At 41.5% G+C, this 27,323-nt stretch overlaps 1 protein-coding gene across 5 annotated transcripts in view; it reads left to right on the top strand.

Annotated features, from left to right (window-relative positions):
• The window catches only part of RGS6 (regulator of G protein signaling 6), a gene marked incomplete at its 3' end in the record, with an annotated part of 231,505 nt that overhangs the window by 165,560 nt on the left and 38,622 nt on the right, over nucleotides 1-27,323 (top strand). For 2 of the 5 annotated variants that reach the window (XM_081315534.1, XM_081315535.1), the window contains exons 7-13: nucleotides 3,082-3,158; nucleotides 4,638-4,719; nucleotides 10,199-10,273; nucleotides 12,237-12,335; nucleotides 13,108-13,169; nucleotides 15,327-15,437; nucleotides 16,888-17,013. In XM_081315534.1, coding sequence (XP_081171660.1) covers nucleotides 3,082-3,158; nucleotides 4,638-4,719; nucleotides 10,199-10,273; nucleotides 12,237-12,335; nucleotides 13,108-13,169; nucleotides 15,327-15,437; nucleotides 16,888-17,013 — 632 coding nt within the window. The remainder of the gene's footprint in view (nucleotides 1-3,081; nucleotides 3,159-4,637; nucleotides 4,720-10,198; nucleotides 10,274-12,236; nucleotides 12,336-13,107; nucleotides 13,170-15,326; nucleotides 15,438-16,887; nucleotides 17,014-27,323) is intronic. The other 3 variants (XM_081315536.1, XM_081315537.1, XM_081315538.1) reach the window with 2 other exon arrangements.

Raw genomic sequence — 27,323 nt, 5'->3', positions numbered from 1 at the left:
GATTCTTCTGTTTTCCTATGCCTACAGTTTAAGAGCCTAAAAATAAAGGAAGACCACACCGAGCATTAATAATCTTCACCTGCTTTCTCCTCTTGGCGTTGTGACAACATATCTTCAACTGGATTTTGAAAATTTATAAAAACAAAAAATAACTCCTCGGATGCTGAAAAATCTGTAGCTATTTAACTCATCTAGTGCCTGTTAAATGCAGTGACTGATGTTTGCACAGCTTGACATGCATAGAGGTTTAAATTTATATTCCTTCCCACAACCTGGGCAGAATTACCAGTTGTCTTGAAATCAGTCAACCATTTATATGGACAGTTTTGCACACCATATTGCAATTTTCTGAGTGTATTTATTCTTACACCCATCTACTATCATTATTTCCATACATCAGCTAGTGAATTATGCAACTATAATCATGAATATTCTCGACAAATCAAGAAAAGCCTTATTCAGCATCCACAGTCACATTATGGTATAGCCACAGAGGAGGCATAGCACTAAATTCAGTTCTCTTGCAAGTATTAAGAGTCAGACTCATTAATTAACATCAGCTAATTAGATCATTGGGACGCGGTGGCTCAGTGGGTTAGGACGCTGAGCTTGTCGATCAGAAGGTCGGCAGTTTGGCGGGTCGAATCCCGAGTGCCGCGTAACAGAGTGAGCGCCTGTTACTCGTCCCAGCTTCTGCCAACCTAGCAGTTCGAAAGCACGTAAAAATGCAAGTAGAAAAATAGGGACCACTACGGTGGGAAGGTAACAGCGTTCCGTGCGCCTTTGGCGTCCAGTCATGCCGGCCACATGACCACGGAGACGTCCTCGGACAAGCGCTGGCTCTTCGGCTTTGAAATGGAGATGAGCACCGGCCCCTAGAGTCGGAAACGACTAGCACGCATGTGCGGGGGAACCTTTACCTTTACCTAATTAGATCATTTCCCCACCACCACCACAAACTGATTGCTGACATAATGAAGAACCTTGTCTGTACTGGTCTTTGTAAGTACACAGAAGAATGGAACTGCATCTTCAATTGAATTGCATCTACATGAAAGGAAGTGTGTAGTGGGGTGCCCCAGGGCTCTGTTCTGGGCCCGGTGCTCTTCAACATCTTCATCAATGATTTGGATGAGGAGATAGATGTGGAACTCATCTAATTTGCAGATGACACCAATGTGGCAAGAATAGCCAACACTCCAGAAGATAGGCTTGAGATACAGAAGGATCTTGACAGACTTGAACATTGGGAGCTATCTAACAAAATGAGATTCAAATGAGCTCTACATTTAGGCAAGAAAAACCAAATGCACAAGTACAGTATAGGTGCTACCTTACTCAGTAATAGTAACTGTGAGAGGGATCTTGGCATCCTGGTGGACAATCACTTAAATATGAGCCAGCAGTGTGCTGCAGCTGCCAAAAACACCCAACACAGTGCTAGGCTGCATTAACAGAGAGATAGAATCAAGATCACATGAAGTGTTAATACCACTTTACAACGTCTTGGTAAGGCCACACTTGGAATACTGCATCCAGTTTTGGTCACCACGATGTAAAAAAGACTCTAGAAAGAGTACAGAGAAGAGCAACAAAGATGATTGGGGGACTGGAGGCTAAAACATACAAGGAACAGTTGCTAGAATTGAGTCTAGTTTAATGAAGAGAAGGACTAGGTGGGACATGATAGCAATGTTTCAATATCTCAGGGATTGCCACAAAAAGAGGGAATCCAGCTATTCTCCAAAGCGCCTGAAGGCAGGACAAAAAGCAACCGATGGAAACTAATCAAGGAGAGAAACAACCTAGAACTAAGGAGAAACTTCCTGACATTTAGAACAATTAACCAGTGGAACAATCTGCCACCAGAAGTTGTGAATGTTCCAACATTAGAAGTTTTAAAGAAGAGACTGGACAACCATTTGTCTGAAATGGTATAGGGTTTCCTGCCCGAGCAGGGGGTTGGACTAGATGACCTCCAAGATCCCTTCCAGCTCTATTATTGTCATTGCTAATGCTGTATGACACAAAAACCTCTTTTTAAAAACACCAATTCTTATGGCTGGAATGGAACTGGTTTTGCTTCTTTCTGTGCCACATCCTTTCTTTCACACGTGTTAACTCTTATTTAGCATTTTTAATGTAAATTCATTGCATTTCAGAACCACGGCTCGTATTATGCAGTAAGCAGTGAACTTCACATTTCAATACTTACGGTCTTGCTTCAGGTTGTTGGGCATCTGGATTCTTGTGGGGAATTGTACTAGCCTGAAATCTTCCTGCCAATAATTCAAAACATTCAGTTTACACACTTTGCACATAATGAATTTGTATCTTCAGTGGTAAATTCAATATTTTACTCTCCCACTGTGACGTATGAATCAATTATTTTTACCCACCCCAGTCAACATATCACATTAGATAAGAGACTTCTGTTAAATGATTGTGGTTTATCCGTATTGCGATGGTTTAGATCATTGCATCAGCAGAGTATAGCGGGCTTCCCCAGCCTGGGGCCCTCCAATTGCATTGCAGTTACATTTTACAGAATTTGCAATACTTTTGAAAGGCAGCAAGTATGAGAAGGCTAATTAAGAAAACAGCGAGCATTAGATGGACACATAATGATTAAACAACATGGGAACAAAGCATGGCACTTTTCAGATAGGCAGAAATCAGTTGAAAATTGGACACTTTTAAAAGTCCACTGAAGTTAGTAAGGACTTACTGGAATTGCTCCCATGAGATCAATGAGACAATACAGACGCCATTTTCATTATATATAATAATGCATGGGGATCACCCTAAGGATCATAGGAGTTATCTATGTGGGGGGGGGGAAACCCTAAAAGAATAAAACTGGTTCAAGGTTCAAAACATCAAGAAATGTACGAGCACGAAGTACGTATCCCATTAATTCATTCTCCTGTATCTTCTTGGCATTTTCCTCATTACTTCAATTTTCAGTTTAATAGGATCTAGATAATATCCAGATTTCCTAATGGTGATTCTTTTGATTGTTAGCTCTCCTTACTCTTGGGTTGTTGTTTTGCTGTTGTTGTTGTTTTTCTCTCCTCTTAGGAGAACTTAGCAAGACTTCAGAGAGCTTTTGCCAGAAAGTGGGAATTCATCTTTATGCAAGCTGAAGCACAAGTCAAGTAGGTGTTTGCAGTAAAACAAGTCAGATGATTGAAAATTTGGTGATACTGAATACATGGTAATGATGAAATATGCTATTTCAGGCTTATCCTTTAAGGTTAAATTGTCTTCCCACAACTGAATGTATTTCTGTAGCTTACTTGCCAATTAAAACTGGAGTCTTCTCTCTACTTCACTAAACCTTTAGTGGCTTAATCCACTGATTCAGCCATGCAGTACACTGATCACAAGTAAGCGATGTTGCTACAGATTACTTTATTAACATAAAAATTAAAAAAGAATTAAATTTAATTTGAGTCTTGCTGTCTTCAGTACCGTTTATTTTTAGAAATAAATATTAATTTTTATAAAGCAATGACATTGGAACACTGCACACACATATGTGGTATGTTTCCTCTGTCGTAATTCATTCCGTGGCCTTTCTGCTCTGACAGGTTTTTTCCCACTACTATCCGCTGGGCATCCATAAAGCCTCAGGCAACATTAAATGAGCTGTATTAATCAGTGTCAACCACATGGATAAGAGTTGATGCTGATTGCTAAACTCTTGTTGCTAAAGCTATTCGATTTATGGGCCTAATTTTAAGAGGGTTTAACTGTTGTGGCGATCATGTAGTCAGTAATTCCTTTCTAGGAGTTGTCAACATTTGGGGGGAAGGGGTGGCATAAATGCTTAGTTCATATTCACCTTTGATTGCTATAACAGGTATAATATAGATCCAGTAAAACTATATGGTCACTTGGTTGAATTGGGTGGCTATGGAAATTGAATAAATAAATAAAATAAAATTTAGCCCTAGCTTAATTGCCGTGTTTCTCCATGTTACTCCAAACGGAGGCTGTATTTATTCTGGGTGTATTTTTATTCACCACTAAAACTAATTTCAAGGCTTTAGTTTAAAACTCTTAGCTACATGTGCAAAGAATTGACTTTAGATGGTTTGAATGGATGGATGGGTGGATGGGTGGAGGGATGTTTATACAGTAGGAGCACTATATTTTTGGCATAAAATTTTAGATGGTTTCACAGTTGCGACAGTGGTGAAAAAGTAACTTTGCAACTAGTCCTCACATTTATGACCATTTCTGTAAATCAAAGGAAAGTTTAGCACAATCACACTTTCATTTAGTGTCCAATTTGCTTAGCGACCAAGTTGCTAATCCCAATTGTGGGATAAGGTCTATCTGTATTCACATTATATGCTGAGGCAAATTAACCAACCACATTTTAGCCTAGCATCCTGAGCAACCCTGTACAGTAATGTGATTAATTGTAAACTGGACTAATTGCACATGCAAATACAGTATGATGGAGAGAGGGGTGTAGTTTGAACTGTATGGCAGGATACTCTGTTATGCATGATTTTATTAACCAAAAAAAAAAGACTGATATGAATGCTTGTGCAAATCAGGATCGTACCCCAAAACTGCTTTTGGTTCTATTTATTGGACCAATTTGTTGGTTTGTTTTCTTTTAGAATTGACAGAAAAAAGGATAAGACAGAAAGGAAGATTCTGGATAGTCAAGAAAGAGCTTTCTGGGATGTTCATAGGCCCGTGGTAAGACTCATTGACATGTTACTCTTTTATGATCGGCTAATTATAAAACATCTGGCACAATGGTGATATATCTGTATTTTGGGCAATCTTTTCAATCTAATGGCCACCAAGTAGGTCAGAATTTGTTGGGGGTACCTCTTTGGCACAATCTAGCAAGCCATTCTTAGGGTATTATCACTTCCAGATCCTATTTCAGGCTTCCACTATCCTCCTTGGTTTCCTCTGCTAGTAGATACCATGCCAAATCATATAAAAACAGTATTGAAAACTACGATTATCAAAATAATGATCCGTGCATGGTGATGTCATCATACGAATGCGGTTATTATATCTTGAGATCTGAAGCATATTCTGCTGCAAAAAGTTACTCCCATGTCTTCACCTTTAGATGAGCTGGCAAACAAATCTTTTAACCATAGTAAGGTAAATGGATGAAAGCCAAGATATTAAACCAAACTTTAAAATTGATTTATCCTGCCTTATTTTGAAATTGTTTATAATATTTTTTTGGTTTGGACAACATGGAAACTGTATTCCAGTAAATGATTTCTTGATTTGTTAGTTGGTTCAAGTGTTGGATTTGGCTTAAAATAGCAATTCCAAGAAGAGAAAAACAAATGTAGTCTAAGAAAGTTATTTGATGCTGGAAATAGACAAATTAAGGATATTTGATGCTGAAAATAGGTCTAATTAAGGCTATTCTTCCACTATCGATTCTCATTTCTATGAGTACATAACGTTTGACTATCTTGTCCTTTGTTATTGAAGTGTTTATCCAGATCATGAAGTTTGATTGTTTCTTTGGTAGAAACAATAAAGACATAAATCAATAAAATGTGAACTGCAACTGCAACTATGAGTTACCATTAATTTGAGCAATGCTGTGCAAGCTGGAAGGAAGTCCTGTTTATTCTCAAGGAATCAATTATTATTTTTGTCCATGTTTCCATCGCAGAAACGATAGAAAGTATGAGTGAACATCTAAGGTATTATTTGCTAAACTATGACTTACATAGGCTATTATATTTCAACTGCCCAGTTCTGAATGATCATCAGATGACAGCAAAAAGACTAGTAATTGTCTGAATTTTGCAAACTAGCTATAAGCCCCAGTTACCGTATATACTTGAGTATAAGCCGAATTTTTCAGCCCACTTTTTGGGCTGAAAAAATCCACTTCGGCTTATACTCCAGTCAACAAAAAAAAAAGAACTTACCGAGGACTTGCGCGCGGCCGAGCTACTTTGCCTGACGCTGCTGGGGTCGCCCGGGCGCCTCTGCTCGCCCTCAGCAGCACCTGGCCCAGAATCACATGCGAAACAAGCCCGGCAGAGGAGCCGGAGCGGCGAGCAGAGGCGCCCGGCCCAGATCCTGCAAGGCCCGGCCGAGACGCGCCCCCAGCAGCGGAGCTGCTCCGGCTCCTCTGCCGGGCTTGTTTTGCATGTGAGCTACTTTGCCTGATGCTGAGAAGACCCGCTTGGGCACTCGGGTTGGTGTCAGTCTCCGCAGGCCCTTCTCGTTTCCAGGAACGTCAAGCGCGCTTGGCTCCCCACCCCCACAGCAGGGCAGGGCAGGGCAGAGACTTGCTCGCCCTTCTGACGGCCCTGAAGAGAAACGAAGGGCTTGCAAACTCCCCGCGAGAAGCTGGGCGAAGCGCGCGGCTGGGCGAGTGTGTGCCTGCGCGCGTATTTACGAAAGAAACGCTCCGAGAGTTCTTCTTTCTCCGCCCCCTTGGGGGGAACTCTAGCGACTACTGTAGCCGCGCTTCTCTTCTCGGCTCCGAAAATAGGGATTTCTACTCTCTCTCTCTCTCTCCCCTCCCCACCCCGCATTCTCCTGCCTCTTCGATTGCGACAATAAAAGGGCGAAGGGTGCGCTGGTTTCTTCCTCCTTCCTCCCCCCCTCCCCTCCCCTCCCCGATTGTCAGGTGAGGCAGCTGGAGGTCTGGCCGGGAGATTGTAGCCGTTTTGAAACGCCGCGTCTTGAAACGCCCGATCAGCTGATTTTCGGGTGGAAGAGCCGCGGCTTGAATCTGTTTGCATCTGCCTGAATTAGACCGAAACGGCCTGAATTTGACCAGAGTTGCTTTGTAATGGCTGGAGGAACTGCAGAGGAGGTCTTGCCGGGAGATTGTGGCCGTTTTGAAACGCCGCGGCTTGAAACGCCCGATCAGCTGATTTTCGGGGCGGAAAGAGCCACGGCTTGAATCTGCTTGTATTTGTTTGAACTTAACCAGAAACGGCTCGTAATGGCTGGAGGAACTGCGGAGGGAGTGAATGCTCCAGCCTGGAATATTTGGAAAGGCTGGGGGAACCGGATGAACTGCAGCTTAAGCGACTGTTCCCGGAGGAGCCATGGCTTGAAACGCCCCAGTTTTGGGGCAGCGTTTGCTTGTTCCCTCCCTCCCTCCCTCCCTCCCTCCCTCCCCTTTCCCTCCTCTCTAAATCCTTCCTTCCTTCCTTCCTTCCTTCCTTCCTCCCTCCCTCCCTCCCCTTTCCCTCCTCTCTAAATCCTTCCTTCCTTCCTTCCTTCCTTCCTTCCTTCCTTCCTTCCTTCCTTCCTTCCCCAGCCCTAATCCGGAAAGTGGAAGGAAAGAAGAGTAAAGGCTGGGCGGAGGAGGAGGGGAAGTGCAACCCTGCACTATTCAGCTCAGTGAAGTCACGCTTGAAACGGCTTGAAACGCCCGATCAGCTGATTTTCGGGGCGGAAAGCGTGCGGTGTTGTTGTGTTTTTTTTCCTCCCCCCGAAAGTGAACGGCAGCTTTCCGTACTAGTGTATTGGCATGTCAAGACACCAGCACAAAGACCAAGGTACAAGCAGCCCTCCTTCAGTCATTATTGAAACATTTGATCAGCCCAACTTCTTCTTCTTATTATTATTATTAAATCTGTTTTTTAACCAAGCGTGACTTCACTGAGCTGAATAGTGCAGGGTTGCACTTCCCCTCCTCCTCCGCCCAGCCTTTACTCTTCTTTCCTTCCACTTTCCGGATTAGGGCTGGGGAAGGAAGGAAGGAAGGAAGGAAGGAAGGAAGGAAGGAAGGAAGGAAGGAAGGAAGGAAGGAAGGAAGGAAGGAAGGAAGGAAGGAAGGATTTAGAGAGGAGGGAAAGGGGAGGGAGGGAGGAAGGAAGGAAGGAAGGAAGGAAGGATTTAGAGAGGAGGGAAAGGGGAGGGAGGGAGGGAGGAAGGAAGGAAGGAAGGAAGGAAGGAAGGAAGGAAGGAAGGAAGGATTTAGAGAGGAGGGAAAGGGGAGGGAGGGAGGGAGGGAGGGAGGGAACAAGCAAACGCTGCCCCAAAACTGGGGCGTTTCAAGCCATGGCTCCTCCGGGAACAGTCGCTTAAGCTGCAGTTCATCCGGTTCCCCCAGCCTTTCCAAATATTCCAGGCTGGAGCATTCACTCCCTCCGCAGTTCCTCCAGCCATTACGAGCCGTTTCTGGTTAAGTTCAAACAAATACAAGCAGATTCAAGCCGTGGCTCTTTCCGCCCCGAAAATCAGCTGATCGGGCGTTTCAAGCCGTTTCAAGCGTGACTTCACTGAGCTGAATAGTGCAGGGTTGCACTTCCCCTCCTCCTCCGCCCAGCCTTTACTCTTCTTTCCTTCCACTTTCCGGATTAGGGCTGGGGAAGGAAGGAAGGAAGGAAGGAAGGAAGGAAGGAAGGAAGGAAGGAAGGAAGGATTTAGAGAGGAGGGAAAGGGGAGGGAGGGAGGGAGGGAGGGAGGAAGGAAGGAAGGAAGGAAGGAAGGAAGGAAGGAAGGATTTAGAGAGGAGGGAAAGGGGAGGGAGGGAGGGAACAAGCAAACGCTGCCCCAAAACTGGGGCGTTTCAAGCCATGGCTCCTCCGGCAACAGTCGCTTAAGCTGCAGTTCATCCGGTTCCCCCAGCCTTTCCAAATATTCCAGGCTGGAGCATTCACTCCCTCCGCAGTTCCTCCAGCCATTACGAGCCGTTTCTGGTTAAGTTCAAACAAATACAAGCAGATTCAAGCCGTGGCTCTTTCCGCCCCGAAAATCAGCTGATCGGGCGTTTCAAGCCGCGGCGTTTCAAAACGGCCACAATCTCCCGGCAAGACCTCCTCTGCAGTTCCTCCAGCCATTACAAAGCAACTCTGGTCAAATTCAGGCCGTTTCGGTCTAATTCAGGCAGATGCAAACAGATTCAAGCCGCGGCTCTTCCACCCGAAAATCAGCTGATCGGGCGTTTCAAGACGCGGCGTTTCAAAACGGCTACAATCTCCCGGCCAGACCTCCAGCTGCCTCACCTGACAATCGGGGAGGGGAGGGGAGGGGGGGAGGAAGGAGGAAGAAACCAGCGCACCCTTCGCCCTTTTATTGTCGCAATCGAAGAGGCAGGAGAATGCGGGGTGGGGAGGGGAGAGAGAGAGAGAGAGTAGAAATCCCTATTTTCGGAGCCGAGAAGAGAAGCGCGGCTACAGTAGTCGCTAGAGTTCCCCCCAAGGGGGCGGAGAAAGAAGAACTCTCGGAGCGTTTCTTTCGTAAATACGCGCGCAGGCACACACTCGCCCAGCCGCGCGCTTCGCCCAGCTTCTCGCGGGGAGTTTGCAAGCCCTTCGTTTCTCTTCAGGGCCGTCAGAAGGGCGAGCAAGTCTCTGCCCTGCCCTGCCCTGCCGTGGGGGTGGGGAGCCAAGCGCGCTTGACGTTCCTGGAAACGAGAAGGGCCTGCGGAGACTGACACCAACCCGAGTGCCCAAGCGGGTCTTCTCAGCATCAGGCAAAGTAGCTCACATGCAAAACAAGCCCGGCAGAGGAGCCGGAGCAGCTCCGCTGCTGGGGGCGCGTCTCGGCCGGGCCTTGCAGGATCTGGGCCGGGCGCCTCTGCTCGCCGCTCCGGCTCCTCTGCCGGGCTTGTTTCGCGTGCGAGCTACTTTGCCGGCCGCTGCTGAGGGAAGATCTCTGGAGAGGAGCATAAGGTGAGCTGCTGCATTTCCCAGCCTCGGCTTATACTCGAGTCACCAACTTTTACCATTTTTGGGGGGTAAAATTAGGGGTCTCGGCTTATATTCGAGTCGGCTTATATTCAAGTATATACGGTAGTTCAGAAAGCAAAAAAAAGGCAAAAGATGAAGGCTTAGCACAATATATGAACCTAGCTATTATATAAAAGCAGGGTTCAAATAAGTAGTTTATCTCCAAAAATTAAGTGGAGAAGGCAAATGGTTATGATCTGAATTATGATCTGAATAGCACTGAATTTTGGCAAAGTGCACCCAATTACAATATATGCCCTAGAAGTAGGAAATAGATACACCCACTCTTCCATTGAAGTGAGCCTCATTGAAAGCTAATTTGTGCTGTATTAGCCTGCTGTGATTTTTAAGTGAACTTCCAAATATTAGATTAAAAATGAAATTCTAATTGCACCATAAGTCAGAGTTTGAAATCATTGCTCTGTAGAAAATGAAAGGCAGTATAAACATTAAACAAGATTAATATTTTTGTGTGTGGGTTTTTTTCCTAGCCGGGCTGTGTGAATACAACAGAGATGGACATCAGAAAATGTCGGCGAATGAAGAATCCACAGAGGGTCAAAAAGGCAAGCCTCTTCTTCTCTTCTCCAGAGAACCTGTAAAACATGCTAGATGAGATTTTTATGGGATACATTTAGTGCTGATCTATATTAAGAAGACATTGACATCAGCCTAATGAAAAATAACCGTCACTTCAGCCAAATGTTTATAAATCTTTATGGACTGGCATGAAATTATTATTTTTGACGTTATACAAAGGCCTTTGAGATAAACCTAATGTCTTTGTGTATCCTCTATTACAGCTAGAGAAAATGAATAATTGTAATCAGTTCAAATATTGTATATAATATCCATTTTAAATCTCCATTTTTAATGTTCATATGTATATATTTTTATAATTATAGTAATTGAAGTTGGTAAAGTAAAAAGCTTAGGCTGTAACTTTACTCTGTACTTTGCTGAAAAATGTTGAAGTCCATTAACCTACTAAAATTTCTGTTTGAATATACACAGATATATCTGTTTTTGCAGAAAATAATGGATTTATGATAACAGCCTGAAGCTTTGTTGGTTATACGATCCCGGTCTAGTCAATAGGATTTAAGGAGTTTAGTTAGAACTGCCAGTTTAGGTTACACAGATTCTGGTCATCATGAAGTAGCAAACAAAGAATTAGAATTTTCAACCAGATCTTTGCAGTCCAAATCCACTAACCCTAGCTTTAAGTCATCAATTTTACCTGCTATTGCTTACCATCCAAGCTAGATGCTTCATCATGTGGAGATTCAGCTTCCACCAACACTCTTATCATATTAAAGAGAAGAAAGAGACAAATATTTCTCTTTTCTTACTATTTTCACTGGTGGTGGAGGCCATTAAGGGAAACACAAAAGTAAGAAGAGATGGGGTTCTCAGCCTAAAACTGCTATAGGGTTTCCCGCCCAATAATTACTTAACAGAATAAATGACTGGAAAGAAAATGGAAAGGAGTCCCTGCAGATTTTACTCCGATAGTTGTTGCCAACTATAGGGAGCAATGCTCCTCTCTGTTTTGAGGCCACTGAGCCAGTGCTGTCCAAAGACATTTCCACAGTCATATTGTGCATTTCTAGATGAGCATGGTTTGTGTGTGAGGGAAAATGATTGATAGATACAATGAATGAATGAACCATTATTGTCAAAGTACAGCCATGTATACATTGAGATTGGTTGAGCCCCCCCACACACACACACAACTCACAGTGACAACAAACCCACCATCTTGTTACACCGTGTGAGCTAATTGCACAACACACCGGCCTCGCAAGTCAATCATACATAAAATTGTAAAAATTATTTCAAATGAGAGATCAGTTAATTCTATAAACGGGGAAGCTTATTTGACAAGAAGTTTTAATCAATAACTAATTTTAATTAGTTCTTTATTGTTTGTGATGTGAGAGCCAGTTTGGTCTAGTGGTTAAGCAACAGCTAGAAACCAGGAGATTGAAAGTTCTAGTCCCGCCTTAGGCGTGAAAGCCGACTGAGTGACATTGGGCCATGTTATTCTCTCTTAACCAAGTACATCAAGCATGGGTGATAAGCCAGTTGGTCCATTCCTGTCACAACCAATGGATCGACACTCAGTTGATCCAAACAAAAAGCACTTTCCTACACTTATGGAAAAATGCTAAAAAGAAAAAAAATGTTGTTGTTCAGTCCTTTATTTGGAATATGACTTCAAGCAAATACATACCCACACACGCATATAAGTGTTACACATGTACACATTTATTGGGATGGGGAAAAAACCCTCCAGGATCAATGTCAATCAGAGTTTGCAATCCTGGGTTGGCAAGAAGAGCATTGCACAGGATTTTTATACGTGTTTTCTATTATTATTTCTTCCTTTGTTTTTCAGTCCACTCTTTCATTAGAGAATACATTGTTCATCTTCCTTTTGAAGACCATTTGCCATTAAAGATGTGAAACCTCTCTCTCCTGGTGATCACTCTTATGTACCAAATTATTTTCAACTTTTTATTACAGTCAGTTTATGGAGTTACAGAAGACAGTCAGTCCCAAAGTCCTGCACATGTACCTGCCCAGCCAATTCGCAAAACAACAAAAGATGACGTACGAAAGCAAGTAAGCTAAGTGGCTTTGAAACTACCTCTTTTGCATTTGAGAAATTGATTTAAAAAAAAAGCATTTCTGCAGATGTGGGACATAATCTTGAGTAAATAAGATGTTAGGAATGTATTCCTTCCGATAATTACACTTATGGGGAGGGAGGATTTAACTAGTAAATCAGCTGAACCATATCCTTCATCCTCCTTGCCATCTTCCTTTTGGTTCTGCATGGTTTATACCAGAATAACGAAATTGGAAAGGCCTTGGAGATCTTGGACCTCTGCAACATAGAGAAGAACAAACTTACTTAAAGTTGATGGGGAAAATGCAGAATACTTGGATACATTGGATTAGAGTCCATATTTTTCAATATATTATGAGGCGAATTGTTGTTGTTGTTAGTTGCGAAGTCGTGTCCGACCCATCGCGACCCTATGGACAATGTTCCTCCAGGCCTTCCTGTCCTCTACCATCTTCTGGAGTCCATTTAGGCTCACACCTACTGCTTCAGTGACTCCATCCAGCCACCTCATTCTCTGTCGTCCCCTTCTTCTATTGCCCTCAATCTTTCCCAGCATTAGGCTCTTCTCCAGTGAGTCCTTCCTTCTCATTAGGTGGCCAAAGTATTTGAGTTTTAGCTTCAGGATCTGGCCTTCTAAAGAGCAGTCAGGGTTGATCTCCGAGGCGAATTGTATAAACCATCAAATAAAATTACTGGCATAACTGCACATCTATGCAGCTACATATGGTTGCTTCTTCAAGAGCTGTTTTCATTTCTTTTCTTCAGATATCATTTCTGAACGTTCAGATAGACAGGCATTGTTTAAAAATGTCTAAAGTAGCAGAAAGGTAAGCACTCCAATTCATGTTATTATCACTGTTGTTGCTATTTTTCCCTCCAAGATCTGCAAAAGCGTGTTTTCAGACCTCAGGAATTAATTGCTGGTGTATGCATGCTTTCTCCCATTAATATATGCTGACTTAATAGATTATTTCAACAGCTTGATCCTGATTTGCAAACATGTTTTAGAGAGTTGGCTCAAACTAGGACTTTCTATTTTATGTCCAGTATATTCTGTTATAGGAGGTGTCTATATTGTTGTTTCAAAACAATATATAAATCAGGGCAGCTGAGTTCTTATGTTCTTAAAACAAAATTACCAGTTTCCTTTATTGCCTTCTTGAGATATAAGATTAATGAAAAGCTTCTACAAATAAGAAAAATTCAATTTAGAATTTATTTATTTATTTATTTATTATATTTTTATACCGCCCTTCTCCCGAAGGACTCAGGGCGGTGTACAGGGCAATAAATATAAAAAACAGAATATAAAAGTTAAAATACAATTAAATATAATGCCCAAATTTAAAATTTAACACAATAATTAAGAACATGTTTAAAACCCCAACCCTAACCCATCAGACCAGGTCAGATTGCTCAAATAAATATGTTTTTAGAATGACAATCTGAGGTTGTTTTCATACTTTCCATGCACAACCCACACAACTCAACAGACTTTTCCATCATCTTGAAATAATCGGCCCATTACAGCTAAGCTTTGATGAGAGAAAAATATAAGATAAAATGAAAGCCAGCAGTGCTTAAGACAAACCAAAGTTGGATGGAACATCACACTATTGTTTACTGTCATGTAGATGATCGTCAGACTGGTTAAACTGGTTGTCCCTCCCTTTTCCACACTTTCTCTTGTGGATGCAAAAAGATCTGACTGAAGTATTCACTAGGAGCGCTGGTTCTTCTAAGTAATGCTTTTTTAAAACATGACCTCAGCCATAAACCTGGCATATTTGTCCGCCACAATCACAAAATCTCATCCTAGCTGCACTATTTATGTATGTACTGTATCCCTTGAATTGTTAGTTAGATACATAAATATAGATACAGCAGCTTGAACTGGAACAACCTCTAGTGCCTGGTATGCAAAATGGCATGTTAAACTGCTCTGAATTCATTTCGTTAAGCTGTAAATATAGTTAACCTACATTTCAGAATGTCAATATTGACATAAAATGGGCATTGTTTCCTGTGCTCTACTTTATTAATTCTAAGTAAACAGAGGATCAACATAAACCAATTATTTATATGAACTAGCAATTGGAGCTCTGCAAAATGAGCTAGAGATCTTAAGAGTGCACGTTTCCGTATTTATTCACTTACAACTATTGGATATGCACAATTAAGAAAACAAACGTGATTGCTGGCCTTTTGCCATAGTAAGAATCTGTTGGTTCAAACAGTAAATGTGAAAATGTAATAGAAGAACAAAGAAAATCATACACAAGCAAAAACAAATGACACCACACCACAACCAAATGAATTAATAAAACCAGCAAGAAGGAAACTTTAATGCAGCAAAGCTAAACCAACATGAATCCTTAAATGTTCTTTAAAGAGTCTTCAGATGTCTGATGGATTCAAAATGTTTTCGTCTGACACTGGAAAAAACAAAAATGATTGAAACAAACCATTTGCATTGAAATGCCATTTGCATTGTTCTTGCCATTATTTTTAAATTTCCTGCAGCACTTACCATTGCATTAGAAAACATTCCATTCACAGTGGCATTGTTTGTGCAGTTCCTATAGTCTTTCCAGATAACGGTGCCTTCATTCCTTCTCCCCTCCCCTTCCCCATTTCCCCCCCCCCCCCATTGCTTCAGTTGTTGCATACTGTATATCCCAAAGTGAAAGCTTTTCCCTCTTCTGACTCCTAATCTGTAGTGGTTGTGAAATGCAGTTAATGAAATGAGATCAGACAATAAGGGCCAAAAGACCCTGAGGCTGAATTGCTAGAACTTCTGTTAGTTATAAAACATTGTGATTCTGATACCTGGCGATATAACATCATCCTCTCCATGACAGATTCACGAGAAAACAACTTCTCACTAGCAGCCATGGTTGTTTCCCCCCCCCAAATATATAGAGATACAAAATACATTTAAAGCATTTAAAAACGTGTGCTTGTTTTTCTTTTTCATGTTACAGTTTAATTGCTTATTCAGAGCAGTACATTGATTATGATCCCTTTATAACTCCTGCGGAACCTTCCAATCCCTGGATAAATGATGACACTGTGTTTTGGGACTTAGAAACAAGGTAAACAACAACAACAACCCACTCTTTAAAGGATACTTCATTCTGTTCTGTATTAAGAAGTAAAGACTTCCAGATGTGTGTGACAAAAACTCAGATGTGTACTAGGTGGCTTCAAGAAGTTGAAATGTTCTATAGGACTTTATTGCTTCCAGCAAGCAACATCTGGTCAACCTATACCAGATCTCTATGACATAACAATGGCAAGTTATATTAGAAGACTTGGCATGACCAAATCAAATGCCCTTTGACCCCACCCTTGTTAGAACTCTCTGGGACCATTTCACTATGCTATTACAACATTTTCTGTCATTTTATTCGGAACTTTTCAAAGAATATAAAAGGTATGACAATATCTATGTGCACAAAATGCTTTTTTTTTGCAGAAAATAAGCCCAGAGACACTTATGGCTTGTCATGTCTTATTAGCTGTCGTTATAGAGAAGTGCTTTAAAAAGAAACTGTAACCTTGGTTTGGCATACATTAGCTAATTAAGCTATCTTCTGAATTAATGGTTAGTTTATGCTTAAACAACTATTAGTCCACCAGGTAAACAGTGCAGGGAAGAAAAGTATCTGCTGTTGCTCCTATACAGGATAAAGGTAAAGGTTCCCCCGCACGTGCGTGCTAGTCGTTTCCGACTCTAGGGGCCGGTGCTCATCTCTGTTTCAAAGCCGAAGAGCCAGCGCTTGTAACACTCTGTTACGCGGCACTCGGGATTCGACCCGTCAAACTGCCGACCTTCTGATCGACAAGCTCAACGTCCTAACCCACTGAGCCACCACGTCTCCTCCTATACGGGATACAGATGGTTTTATTTTGAAAACAAAGGTGACCAGAAAGTAAATCTGTTGGAATACCAACCAGAATTATGACTAAAAGCTCTAACTGGCTGTGCTCCGTCATCTGTGAAACTTTGATGGGTGAATACTTTAACCGTGGTTAACATTAAGTCATGTTTAACATGTTGTGTTAGGGTGATTTATATAAGATTAAATCTAAAGACCTTGAGGGCATATTCGAAGCACAGAATGCCCCCACTGCAAGAAAATTTAATGTGGTCCCACGCCCCCAGACCCTGAGAAGTCGATAAAAGTTATTTGCCCATTTCCATGAGAATGCACTACCACCGATCAGAGACTCCACAATCCACAGAGCAGCAATTCTATATCCAGGTAATATTGCATATTATATTTATGATATTTAACACCCACCTTTTATTTGTAAGTACTACCTAGTCTCTTTTCAGCCATTCTATAAGGGAAACACATCATCACTTTTCATACACACACACAGAAATCAAGCAGGTGTTTGCAAGCATGTTCTCCAGTTTCGTTAATTTATTGCTTGCAAGCAGTTTTCAGTTGAGCCGTTCCAGATGAAGATCTGAAGATTTGACAAGGAAAAATATGCTGATGGTCTCAATGGTTTCCTCTCTGTCCTTTTACATAGCAAAGAGCCTTCACAGCATCGGGTCAAGAGATGGGGCTTCTCTATAGATGAGGTGTTGAAAGATCCTGTGGGGCGTGACCAGTTTTTTCGATTTTTGGAATCAGAATTCAGTTCTGAAAACCTCAGGTAAGAAGCTGGAGATACAGCACTCTAGTGGTTGGGGGCTTCACACAAGGGAAGCACTCATCGGCCTCAGAAATAAGGACTGAACCCTGGTCTGCAGGTTATTTAATTAATTTATATCCCACCTTTATATCCAGCTTTAGATCAGTTGGCTGAGTGTCCTCAAGTCAGACATGACTTCAGATAACCCCAAGGACAATTGCTTCCCAGTCTGGTGTCTCTCCAGTAATACCCTGTAGCACTTCCAAGGGCTGTTTAGAGATTCACAGAGTCTAAAATGTTATTTGCAAACATCTTTATTCAAGGATATTTTGATGGGATTTGGAAAGAAAGAAAGAAAGAAAGAAAGAAGGAAGGAAGGAAGGAAGGAAGGGAGAGAGAGAGAGAGAGAGAGAGAGAGAGAGAGAGAGAGAGAGAGAGAGAGAGAGAAAGAAGGAAGGAAGGAAGGAAGGAAGGAAATAAGGAAGGAAGGAAGGAAGGAAGGAAGAAAGGAAGGAAGGAAGGAAGAAAGAAAGAAAAAGAAAGAAAAAACACCTTCCCAACCACCAAGAGGTTTCTTTTTTTTATTTAAAAAGTTTTACAATACATTTTGACTTTAATCCCCCCTCCCCCACCCCCACCCAACCCTCCCTATCCCTTCCCCCCATTCCCTCCTCCCCCCCCCCCGACTTCCCAGAGCTAAATACAGGGTATAAAATCAAAAAAAAAAACATAAGCACCCCTATGTTATCAGCAATAAACTATTAGTTCTATCTCCCTCTAGCTCATGTAAAATGAATACAAACAATATTAATATTACAAATAAAGTAAAAGAGAAAAAGAGAAAAACAGAAAAGAGCTTTACTCAGAATAGATTTCCTTAATCCCAGTCCTTATTCATATTAATTTCAAAGAAAAAAAAATAAACAAATTCTCAGTTACGCGCCAAAAGCGCCTATCTATTAACCTTAATAATCTCCAACCAAACTAAACCATAATCAAAAATAATTCTTGCATGTATCACACCAAATGTCTCGCAGTTCCAAGTCATCCTTGAATTCAGATAAAAAGAGTAAAAAAAAAGGGTTAAGCAGTCTGTAAGACAACTTGTTGTTAATTAGGAGCTTGCATACCCATTCTTAGTTCAACACATACTTTAAGTCCATAACCCTAATATACTTTTCTAACAAGCAAATAACATCCATCTTAAATTGTGTTAAATATTAAAAAAGAACTTTCTTTCTCCTCTATGATAAATTTAATCCATTAAGATACTAATTTAAAAATTTAATCAGCAATCTTAACGCCCCAAAACTTTTGGAGCACGTCTGTCATGACCCCCAAAACTTCTTTGGACCGCGCCCCTCCCACATCTTCACTGTAAATACACTTTGGAGATTCCATAACTATCTGCTGGTCTTGCTCTTGCTCTCGTCTCGCTCTTCTTAGGGCGGCACGCGTCTTCCTCTGGCCTCCTGCAACATCCAATGAAACTGTATCTTGATCCCCTCCAACACCATTGTCCTCTATCTGTCTGTCTGCAACATCTTGAAGCTTTCCCTCGCCGTATCCCTTTACAGCTTCCAAAAATGATAGGGGGGTTGCTTTTAACACATTGCTATAAAAATCACGTGCCTGGGCCACAATAACCAGACGATGTCTTTTACCTTCATGCGTCACCACCAGTCCAACTGGAATCTCCCATCTAAACTTAATATCACATTTCTTAAGTTCCTGTACTAAAAATGCAAAATCTTTCCTTCTCCTTAAAATCTTCGGAGGAATCTCTTTTAAAACCAAGACTTCTTGCTCAGCCACTACCAGTTTAGTATCATAAGCAGCTTGAATAACTTCATCTCTAATTACTCTCTTTGTAAAATAGACCACCACATCTCTGGGTAACTTCCTTTGTCTTGCAATCCATGAATTTACACGAAAAATTTTGTCCATATTTCCCTCAATTTCAGATGCTGGCTGGCCCAATACCCCTTCCAGAGCCTCAGAAATCAGCTGCTTTAAATCTTCTTTACAGTTCTCCTTTAAACCCCTGATTCTAATAGCATACTGCATCTGATGATACTGAGCAAGGCTCAATTCTCCGTCCATTTTATCCCTTATATTTTCATTTTTTGATACCTTTGCTTCTAATATAGAGTTCTTTTGACTGAGATCCTTCACTTTTTCATCCAGCTGTTGCACACATTCAGCTACAGATTCAATCATAGACAACATGTCCACCCTCATTGCTCTAAACTTCTCTTCCATCTTCTTCTCCAGTTTCTCCTCCAACTTTTTCAGCTTTTCATCCATCATGTCAGACATCAATTGTGAATGCTTTCCAAGAGCATCTTGTAAATCCTTAAGCGTCAATGCCGGAGGAGGTGCAGGAGGAAGCAAAGCTTGCAATGAGGTCTGTTGCACCAGGGAAGACCCCGCACTCCGAAGAGCTTTAGAAGTTTTAGCCGCCATCTTCCCCCACTTTCACTTATTACGCACTTTCACTTCAAAGCTATAAAATCCATTGAGCTAGAGAGTAAAGATAAGAGTCCACATCACCTTGACCTCCTGTACCGCTCTGCCTGCATCTTGATAATCAAAAGTATTTCCTTTCGGCAGGGGTGGTTGCTAACACCTGGCTCTGGTCCATAAATCCCGGAGCAGGGGCGCTGCGCAGCTTGGAGCAACCCAGGCTTCGGGGGGGGTCAATCCTTCAGCCGCCCAAACTTTCAGCTCAGGCGGCCCCGGAGAGCTCAACCCCTACCTGGGGCCTCACCCCCTCCTCTTCTCCCAAGGAGGGGGCTTCAAATCCATCTAAACAGCTGATCGACGCTGTTTACGATGGAAAAACACAGCTGCGGAGCGGGCAGCCCGAATACGGCTGTCTTCGGCGTCGCGTCGCCACCGGAAGTCCAACCACCAAGAGGTTTCTAATAGCTTTAAGATGGCTAATAGGCAATTTCTGAAAATGATGAGAAAGTGAGGTTTGTGAACCTAGTGGCCTTTAAAGGGGTTCGCTGTGGTGGTGAGCAAGGTGGCTAATACCTTTGTCTCCCAGCTCTCAGACTCACAGAAAAGTGCTATCCTGGGGTCTCCTCATGAAGACCAGCTGTTCAGAGCACATGTGGTCAATCTCCCATCCCATCTCCTTGTCTGGAAAGGTTCTTTGCTATGATCTGCTTTTGCAGAAGTACTGTATCTTTAGGTTGCCGTATCTCCCCCAGAGGTTCCCAGCCACTAAAAGTTTTCTGTAGATATGCGCAAGATGCAGTGTTTCATGTAAAAGTCTATTTTTCACAATCTCAGTCATTTCTCTATTATGTGTTATCTTTCAACAGTGAAAAGTACTTTTTCCTTGATAAGCTGGGTTCCACATTTAAATTAAGAGTTCATTCACTTGAATCCTTTCTTTGATGGCCGTTGCCAGCAAAAGAGTTGGATGGTGCCAACATCTTCCATGTATCAGGAAACATGGTCAAAAGAATTTAGAAGGCTAACATCTGATGGTGCCTTTTCAGCAAATAATTTGCAGAAGGAATGTTGATTACTTGCCCTCATAAAGAAAGCACAACATCTATAACAGACATCTTAAAATTGGAATCCCATCTAAGGTTTTCTTTAAGCCTCATTGAAATGCATGCAGCTTGTTTTATGTCAATCTGATCTGTATTGTGACCATAGGAAGAAACAGTGGAATTTTGTATACTCACTAACTGTATGCACACCACGTGTTAATCAAATCAATTACAAACCCAGTGGCTGCATTTATTCAACATGCTAAGCTTGCTTAACTTCAGCATTCATTAGATTTTGGTAGCTTGGTGTGCTGTAGGAGTGGAGGATAATCCATCAGTTTATATTTTGGGGCACAGATCAGAAAATGGGAGATTTCAGTAACCATATTAACTTGTGCAAACACAGACTCTGAATCAAATTCTAATTCACAGACTCGACACAGGCCATTCCTCTATTGATTGCAGGACCTTCTGTATTATTGTCAGCATTAAGTCATAAGAGACTGACAACTCACCCCTCTTATTTAGTCAAGGCAGATGTTCTGGAAGGTATCTGTACAAGCAGAATATATCCTGTGGATCAGAGATCCCCAACCTTTTGAGCACCAGGGACCGGATCCACAGAGAGAGCTTTTTCTGCAGACCAGAGGGGGCGCGGTTTCATGTACTGCCTGCATCCCGCGAATGGGGCTTTGCTTGTTTGCGTGGACCAGTTTCTGTCAAGCTGCGGCACAGTGGGAGTTGGGGACCCTTGCCGTGGATCCTCCAAACTTCAGTTAGGGATGCAGGAAGCTCAGTACATCTGACCATGGGTCCATTTAGCTGAAATATGCCAGCACTGGATGGCAGCAGCTCAGCAAGAGCCTTACCTGGAGATGTTGGCAATTCAGTTGGGATCATTTCCATGCAAGAGACATAGCCTTGCAGGCCATTTGTATATGGCATACTGGTAGTCCTCGACTCACGACCACAATTGAGCCCAAAATTTTTGTTGCTGAGTGAGACATTTGTTGTGAGTTTTGCCCCATTTTAGGACCTTTCTTTCCACAGTTGTTAAGTGAATCACTGCAGTTGTTAAATTAGTAACACAGTTGTTAGTTGAATCTGGCTTCCCTCATTGATCTTGCTTGTCAGAAGGTCACAAAAGGTGATCACATGACCCCGGGACATTGCGACCATCAGTTGCCAAGCTTCTGAATTTTGATCACGTGACCATGGGGATGCTGCAATGGTCGTAAGTGTGAAAAACAGTCAAAAGTCACTTTTTTCAGTGCCGTTGTAACTTTAAACGACTATTGTAAGTCGACTATTTGTAATTAGGGCTGCACCAACATCATCCCCTTAAGTTCTTTCTCTCTCTCATTTTGTTCTCTTATTTACCCCTTTAGTTTAATTTTGACTTTCAGCAATAGCAATGAGTGCTTTTTAAAGGCCTCCACATCTGTGTAGCGAGAGCGTGGATACAATATTCTAAATAAAGAAACTGAGGACTGAAGTAAGAGGATAAGTTTTCTTTCCTTCACTGCAGAATGGACCCAGTTTATGTCTCCAACTTCTGTATACATTGTAGTCTTTCTCAAAATATGTTATAAGGACACCTGGGGGTTCCCCAAGTCCGACCTCCCTGGTGGTACGCAAAAACAATTTTTTGCCAGCTTTTCTTGAAAAATAATACAATATCAAATCCCATCAAACACTCATGAGACGTGATAGTGACAATGAATGCGCCAATTTTAATTTTAAGTGCATTAACCAATGGAATGACGTGCCTTCAGCAGTTGTGGGTGCTCCATTGCAGGAGGCTTTTAAGAAGAGACTGGACAGCCACTTGTCTGGAATGGGATATCCTGCTTGAGCAGGGGGGTGGACTAGAAGACCCCCAAGGTTATTCTGTTACCTTCTGTTAAATATTTATAAATGCAACCCCATACAAACAAAAGCTGTTTTGCTGTCTTTCAAAAATTTAAAAGTTGTAACAGATCTTAAAAGAGGAAAAAAAACCTTTTAAGAAATACTGCACTAGAACAAATAAAAACAGATGTGAGACTGCACGATGTGTATTTTTACGTATGATAAAGTTTACCCTGGTGGTTAAAGTGTTAAGACTATGAGCAAGGAGACCTGAGTTCAAGTCCTGCCTTAGAGATGGAAGCCGGTTGAGTGACTTTAGGTCAGCCCACTCTCTCAGACTCAGGGAAAAAGGTACCAGCACACTAGTTTTAAACATAGCAACTAGAAAACTACCCATGCAGTTATCAAGATCCAGTAGTGATGTAACAGAACCTGGCCATAAGACCATGATGCAAGAGATTGGATAGCTTGGCAGGAGCTATATAGTTCGCAAAGCTATAATTACATAATGATGCAATCCTGGATACATTGTCTGAATAAAGACCCAGGCATGCTTCCTCACAAAGATAGGAAGTTGCCCAGGTTAGAGGTCAGTAGAATTAGTTCAAGCTAAGTTTATCAGAGCTCTGCTCCATACCCCACAGGCACATCTAATGGGATGTCCAGGATTGAAATTGGACAAAAGAGGCTTGAATTAAGAGCTTGGCTATTAAGGATTATCATCAGCTCAAGTATAAATGGGGCATAGTATCTTCCCCTCAGTGTTACTACGAGGTCCCACATCAAACTGCAGATCACACCATGACCGGCTGTAAGCTAAGGGCATATACTGGTCTAGTATCTGAGTTTTTTAAAAAACAAAATGATGCTGTGCCTCAATGATGAGTTGGCCTAGACCAGGGGTAGGCAACCTTGGCTCTTTTATGACTCGTGGACTTCAACTCCCAGAATTCCTGAGTCAGGAATTCTGGGAGTTGAAGTCCACGAGTCATAAAAGAGCCAAGGTTGCCTACGCCTGGCCTAGACATTGTTATTTGAATATAGATCTTTTAAACATTTGTATTTTATGTGCTTTACTAATCTAGATGAAATGTTAGTATATATTTCTAGTCCATATATGATATGCCATACGCTAAATAAATATCAGCTCAAGCGCCATTCTTTCCCAGCTGGACTGATTCCATCCATCCGATCTGGTAAATTTCAGCTGCTAAGATCACAGATAATTTTAAAAAATACGTTTCTTCCTGTGGACTTTCTTTTGAGTGCTTACAATTTCTTGAATTCACTCAGGCTAAGAGAAAATTTAGAGAGCAGATCCTGTACATTATCTCAGTGAAAGAGGTCTTCCTCCTAAATCTATCTCAGTATGGTTTAATCACCCCAGGTGGAAACCCCTAATTATATCAATTCATTAATCTCCCCTTCACAAAGTTTGTTTTTAGGACTAGCTTTAGCAGCCTTCTTTCTTCGCCGCTTTTGTATGGAAAGTCTTGCATAAATAAGGCATAAGAGATAGAAGTGAAGGTGTCTATGTGTGACAGGTTGGCTATAGAGATTAAGCTTACGTGTGAGACAGATGACCATCCCTTATCAATTAACAATTCCAATGTGTTAAGAAAAATCACTGTGTTTCTTGAGACCTTCTAAGATGCAATCTTTAGGTGTGAGACCAACAACTTTTTGCTCAGTGGTGGGTGATATGGTGATATAGTTCAGTTTTCCAAAATAGTCTCTTTGAGGACTGCTGTAGAGAGTATCCTGGGGGATCGAACTACTCTGATACAGCTCTGTCCTTGTTTTGAGTCCTAATGTCAAATGGTGTCCTTTAATTATTTTGTACAACGTTTGTCTTACTTGTCCTACATAGAACGTAGACTTGAGGTTTCTTTGGTGTTAGGGACCAGTGCTAGTGCTACAGAGTGCTAGAGAGACTTTGCTGGCAGATAATGGTATATATTACATTAAGAGAAATATCATCTGTAATCTTGTGTGTGCATTTGTGAAGCCTGTGACAGTGCTGTTTGTGAGAATGGGAATGAGAATGGGTTTGTTACAGGGGCTGGTTCCCATTGTTCTGTTTCTGTTTTTTGTCTGTTATTTTGCTTGTGAGAATCCTGGCATCAGTCAGTATGTCTCAGGAGCACTTGGGAGATTTAAAAGATATACTTTACTGAGTTAAGGGCAGATGGGTGAGCAGCAGCAGCAGCATTAGTGAACAAGGTCCAAAGCTTACTGAGACAAGAAAGCAGTAAGCACAAGAGGGGAGCAATTATGGAAGTACGGTTTCAGGGCCTAAAGATGGCCTCATCAAAATTCTGCAGCCGGGAGGAGCAAGTGAGCAGTCGGCTGCCGGTTTTTGAACTTTCAGAATCCTGTGGGAAAGATAAGCTATTTCAGTATTTTGCCTATAGCAACAAAATGCCGAAGGTCAATCCTGAGGGGGATCTTCACCATCTGTCTCTGGAATTCTATCCTCTTTTGTATGCCACAAAAATCTATAGGATGCCACAGTTATTAAAATTCACTTTCTCTTTTCTTAATCTAGGAAGGAGGAATAATTTGACAGCCTTGGAGCAAGATAGAGAGATCCATTTGGAAATTTAAAAAGGGAAAACTTTTAAGGCCTGGCAGTGAGAAAAGAGGTTCACTTAAATGGAAGAGTGGAATATAAGTGGAGGGCTGGCAGTTTTATTTCTTCAGACAATTTTCCTTTACTTAAAAAAAACAGGTTGTTGCTTGTATCATTCTTTATTCTAACTGCCAAATATATTCTGAAAACATTACAATGATGTAAACATAATGAATGCAAAGCTATAGTATAGGTTTTCATTGCCGTTAAATTATTTCTACTGAGTCCTACCTAAACTCTGTCTGCCTTTTTCTTATATACTCTCAGCTTTTTCTTTCTCTTCTTGTCCCATCTTTTCAGTTCCCAGATGTGCCATTCCACTGCAGCACACATATCATCGCATCTTGGTCCAAAGTATTGATGTAGACCTAGCTGAAATTCCATCATTCTCAATAGTAGTTATTAGAGGAAAGGGAGGCTTAGGGGAGACAGTAGATCAAGCATATCCCACCACCACCCCCTCTTTTGGAGCTTCTTAATATCCCTCTGAATAGTGCTGTTAAAAAAAGGAGATAATGGAGCCATGTACCTAGGGCCATGTAGTCTTCAAGTTTATTCTTTCTCCAAAGAAATGTAGCAGAAGTGGGATTGTTTTGTCCTCTTAATTTCTAGATTGAAGCCGAAGTAGATGCAAGGAATTTTCAGAAATGATTAATTGGTTAGAAGTGTAGAATGATGAAAGGGACATTTAAGCATAAGATATGGATTGTTATTTCAGTTACAATCCATAAAGTTGTTAACGTGATTTGGTGGAAAGTAATATAGTTTGAGAATGTGAATGGGATTTTGAATTAAATTACAGATTTTGGAAATAATAATAATAATAATAATAATAATAATAATAATAATAATAATAATAATAATAATAATAATAATAATAATTATTATTATTATTATTATTATTATTATTTATTCAATTTGTATACCGCCCTTCTCCCGAAGGACTCAGGGCGGTTAACAGGGCATATATAAATAACAATACAAAAATTAAAAAGAAATTAAACAAATGCCCAATTAAAATACAATAACAATAAAAACAGTAAAAAAACCCATTAAAAAACCCTAATGTTCCCCATCAGGCCAGACCAGCTAGTTCAAATAAGTGGGTCTTCAGCCCGCGCCGGAAGGAGCGAAGGTCCGATGCCATCCGGAGCTCAACCGGCAGTTGGTTCCATAACGCTGGAGCGCCCACAGAGAAGGCCCTCCCCCTGGGGGCCACCAGTCGACATTCCCTGACCGGAGGCACCCTGAGGAGGCCCTCTCTGTGGGCACGCACAGGGCGGAGGGGAGTTGATGCCGGCAGCAGGTGGTCCTCGAGGTATCCCGGACCCATGCCATGTAAGGACTTAAAGATCATAACCAAAACCTTGAACCTCACCCGGAAGACAACTGGTAACCAATGTAGCTCGCAGAGCAAAGGTGTAACATGGGAGTACCGGGAAACTCCCAAGACAACTCTTGCGGCCGCATTCTGTACCAGTTGGAGCCTCCGAGTGGTCTTCAAGGGAAGCCCCATGTAAAGAGCATTGCAGTAGTCCAGGCGAGAGGTCACGAGCGCATGAGTGACCGTACACAGGGCATCCCGGTCCAGATAGGGCCGCAACTGGCGCACCAGGTGAACACTATATGAGGAATTATGTGTTTATCCAGCAAATGTTATGCCAACAAGATTGTTATTTTACATTAGAAAGATAATGGTACCCTAGTTTTACAGTCTTCAATTAATGATACATATGCTCATTCTCTGCTCATTCACTTGCTGGAATAGAAAGACGATTAATATTATTCCAGGTTCACAAGGTTTAAAAATACTACATTTGAGAACAGAGTTACTTTTTATCTGTTTCATAATATGTTCTTATTTTTTATGTTTTTGTTTGCTTTAGGATTTATTTATTTTTTGCTTTCTTTTTCTGTAAATTGCAGCAGTAACAATGCTTTCAGAAAGGAAATTATTAATAATGATATAGATTATGGGTTGAAAGTAAAATAAATCCATCATGGAGAACTCAGCATAAAATAGTCAACCATTTTGTTTAGAACAAACAGCATAAAATAGTCAACCATTTTGTTTAGAACAAATTTTTTTTTTACCACAAAAAAATTAAGAAATTCAGAAAGTAATATGGAATATTCAAATATAATTGATAAAATATGTAGTTCCCGAAAAATTATTCTCTCTGTCTATGCATAAAATTTTCAGCAAGCTGCATAACCGGATATTATGCAGAATGGTCTCTCTCAATAGATTGTCCTCCAGTTGTGTTGGAATACAATTCCTATCATCCACAGTCATGGGGTGATGGGTAATGTATTTCAAATGAATGGGAAGACACAAG

This window comes from Vipera berus, assembly GCF_964194415.1.
Source record: "Vipera berus genome assembly, chromosome: 1".
Taxonomy (NCBI): domain Eukaryota; kingdom Metazoa; phylum Chordata; class Lepidosauria; order Squamata; family Viperidae; genus Vipera; species Vipera berus.
This window is presented reverse-complemented; position numbering and strand designations above follow the sequence as displayed.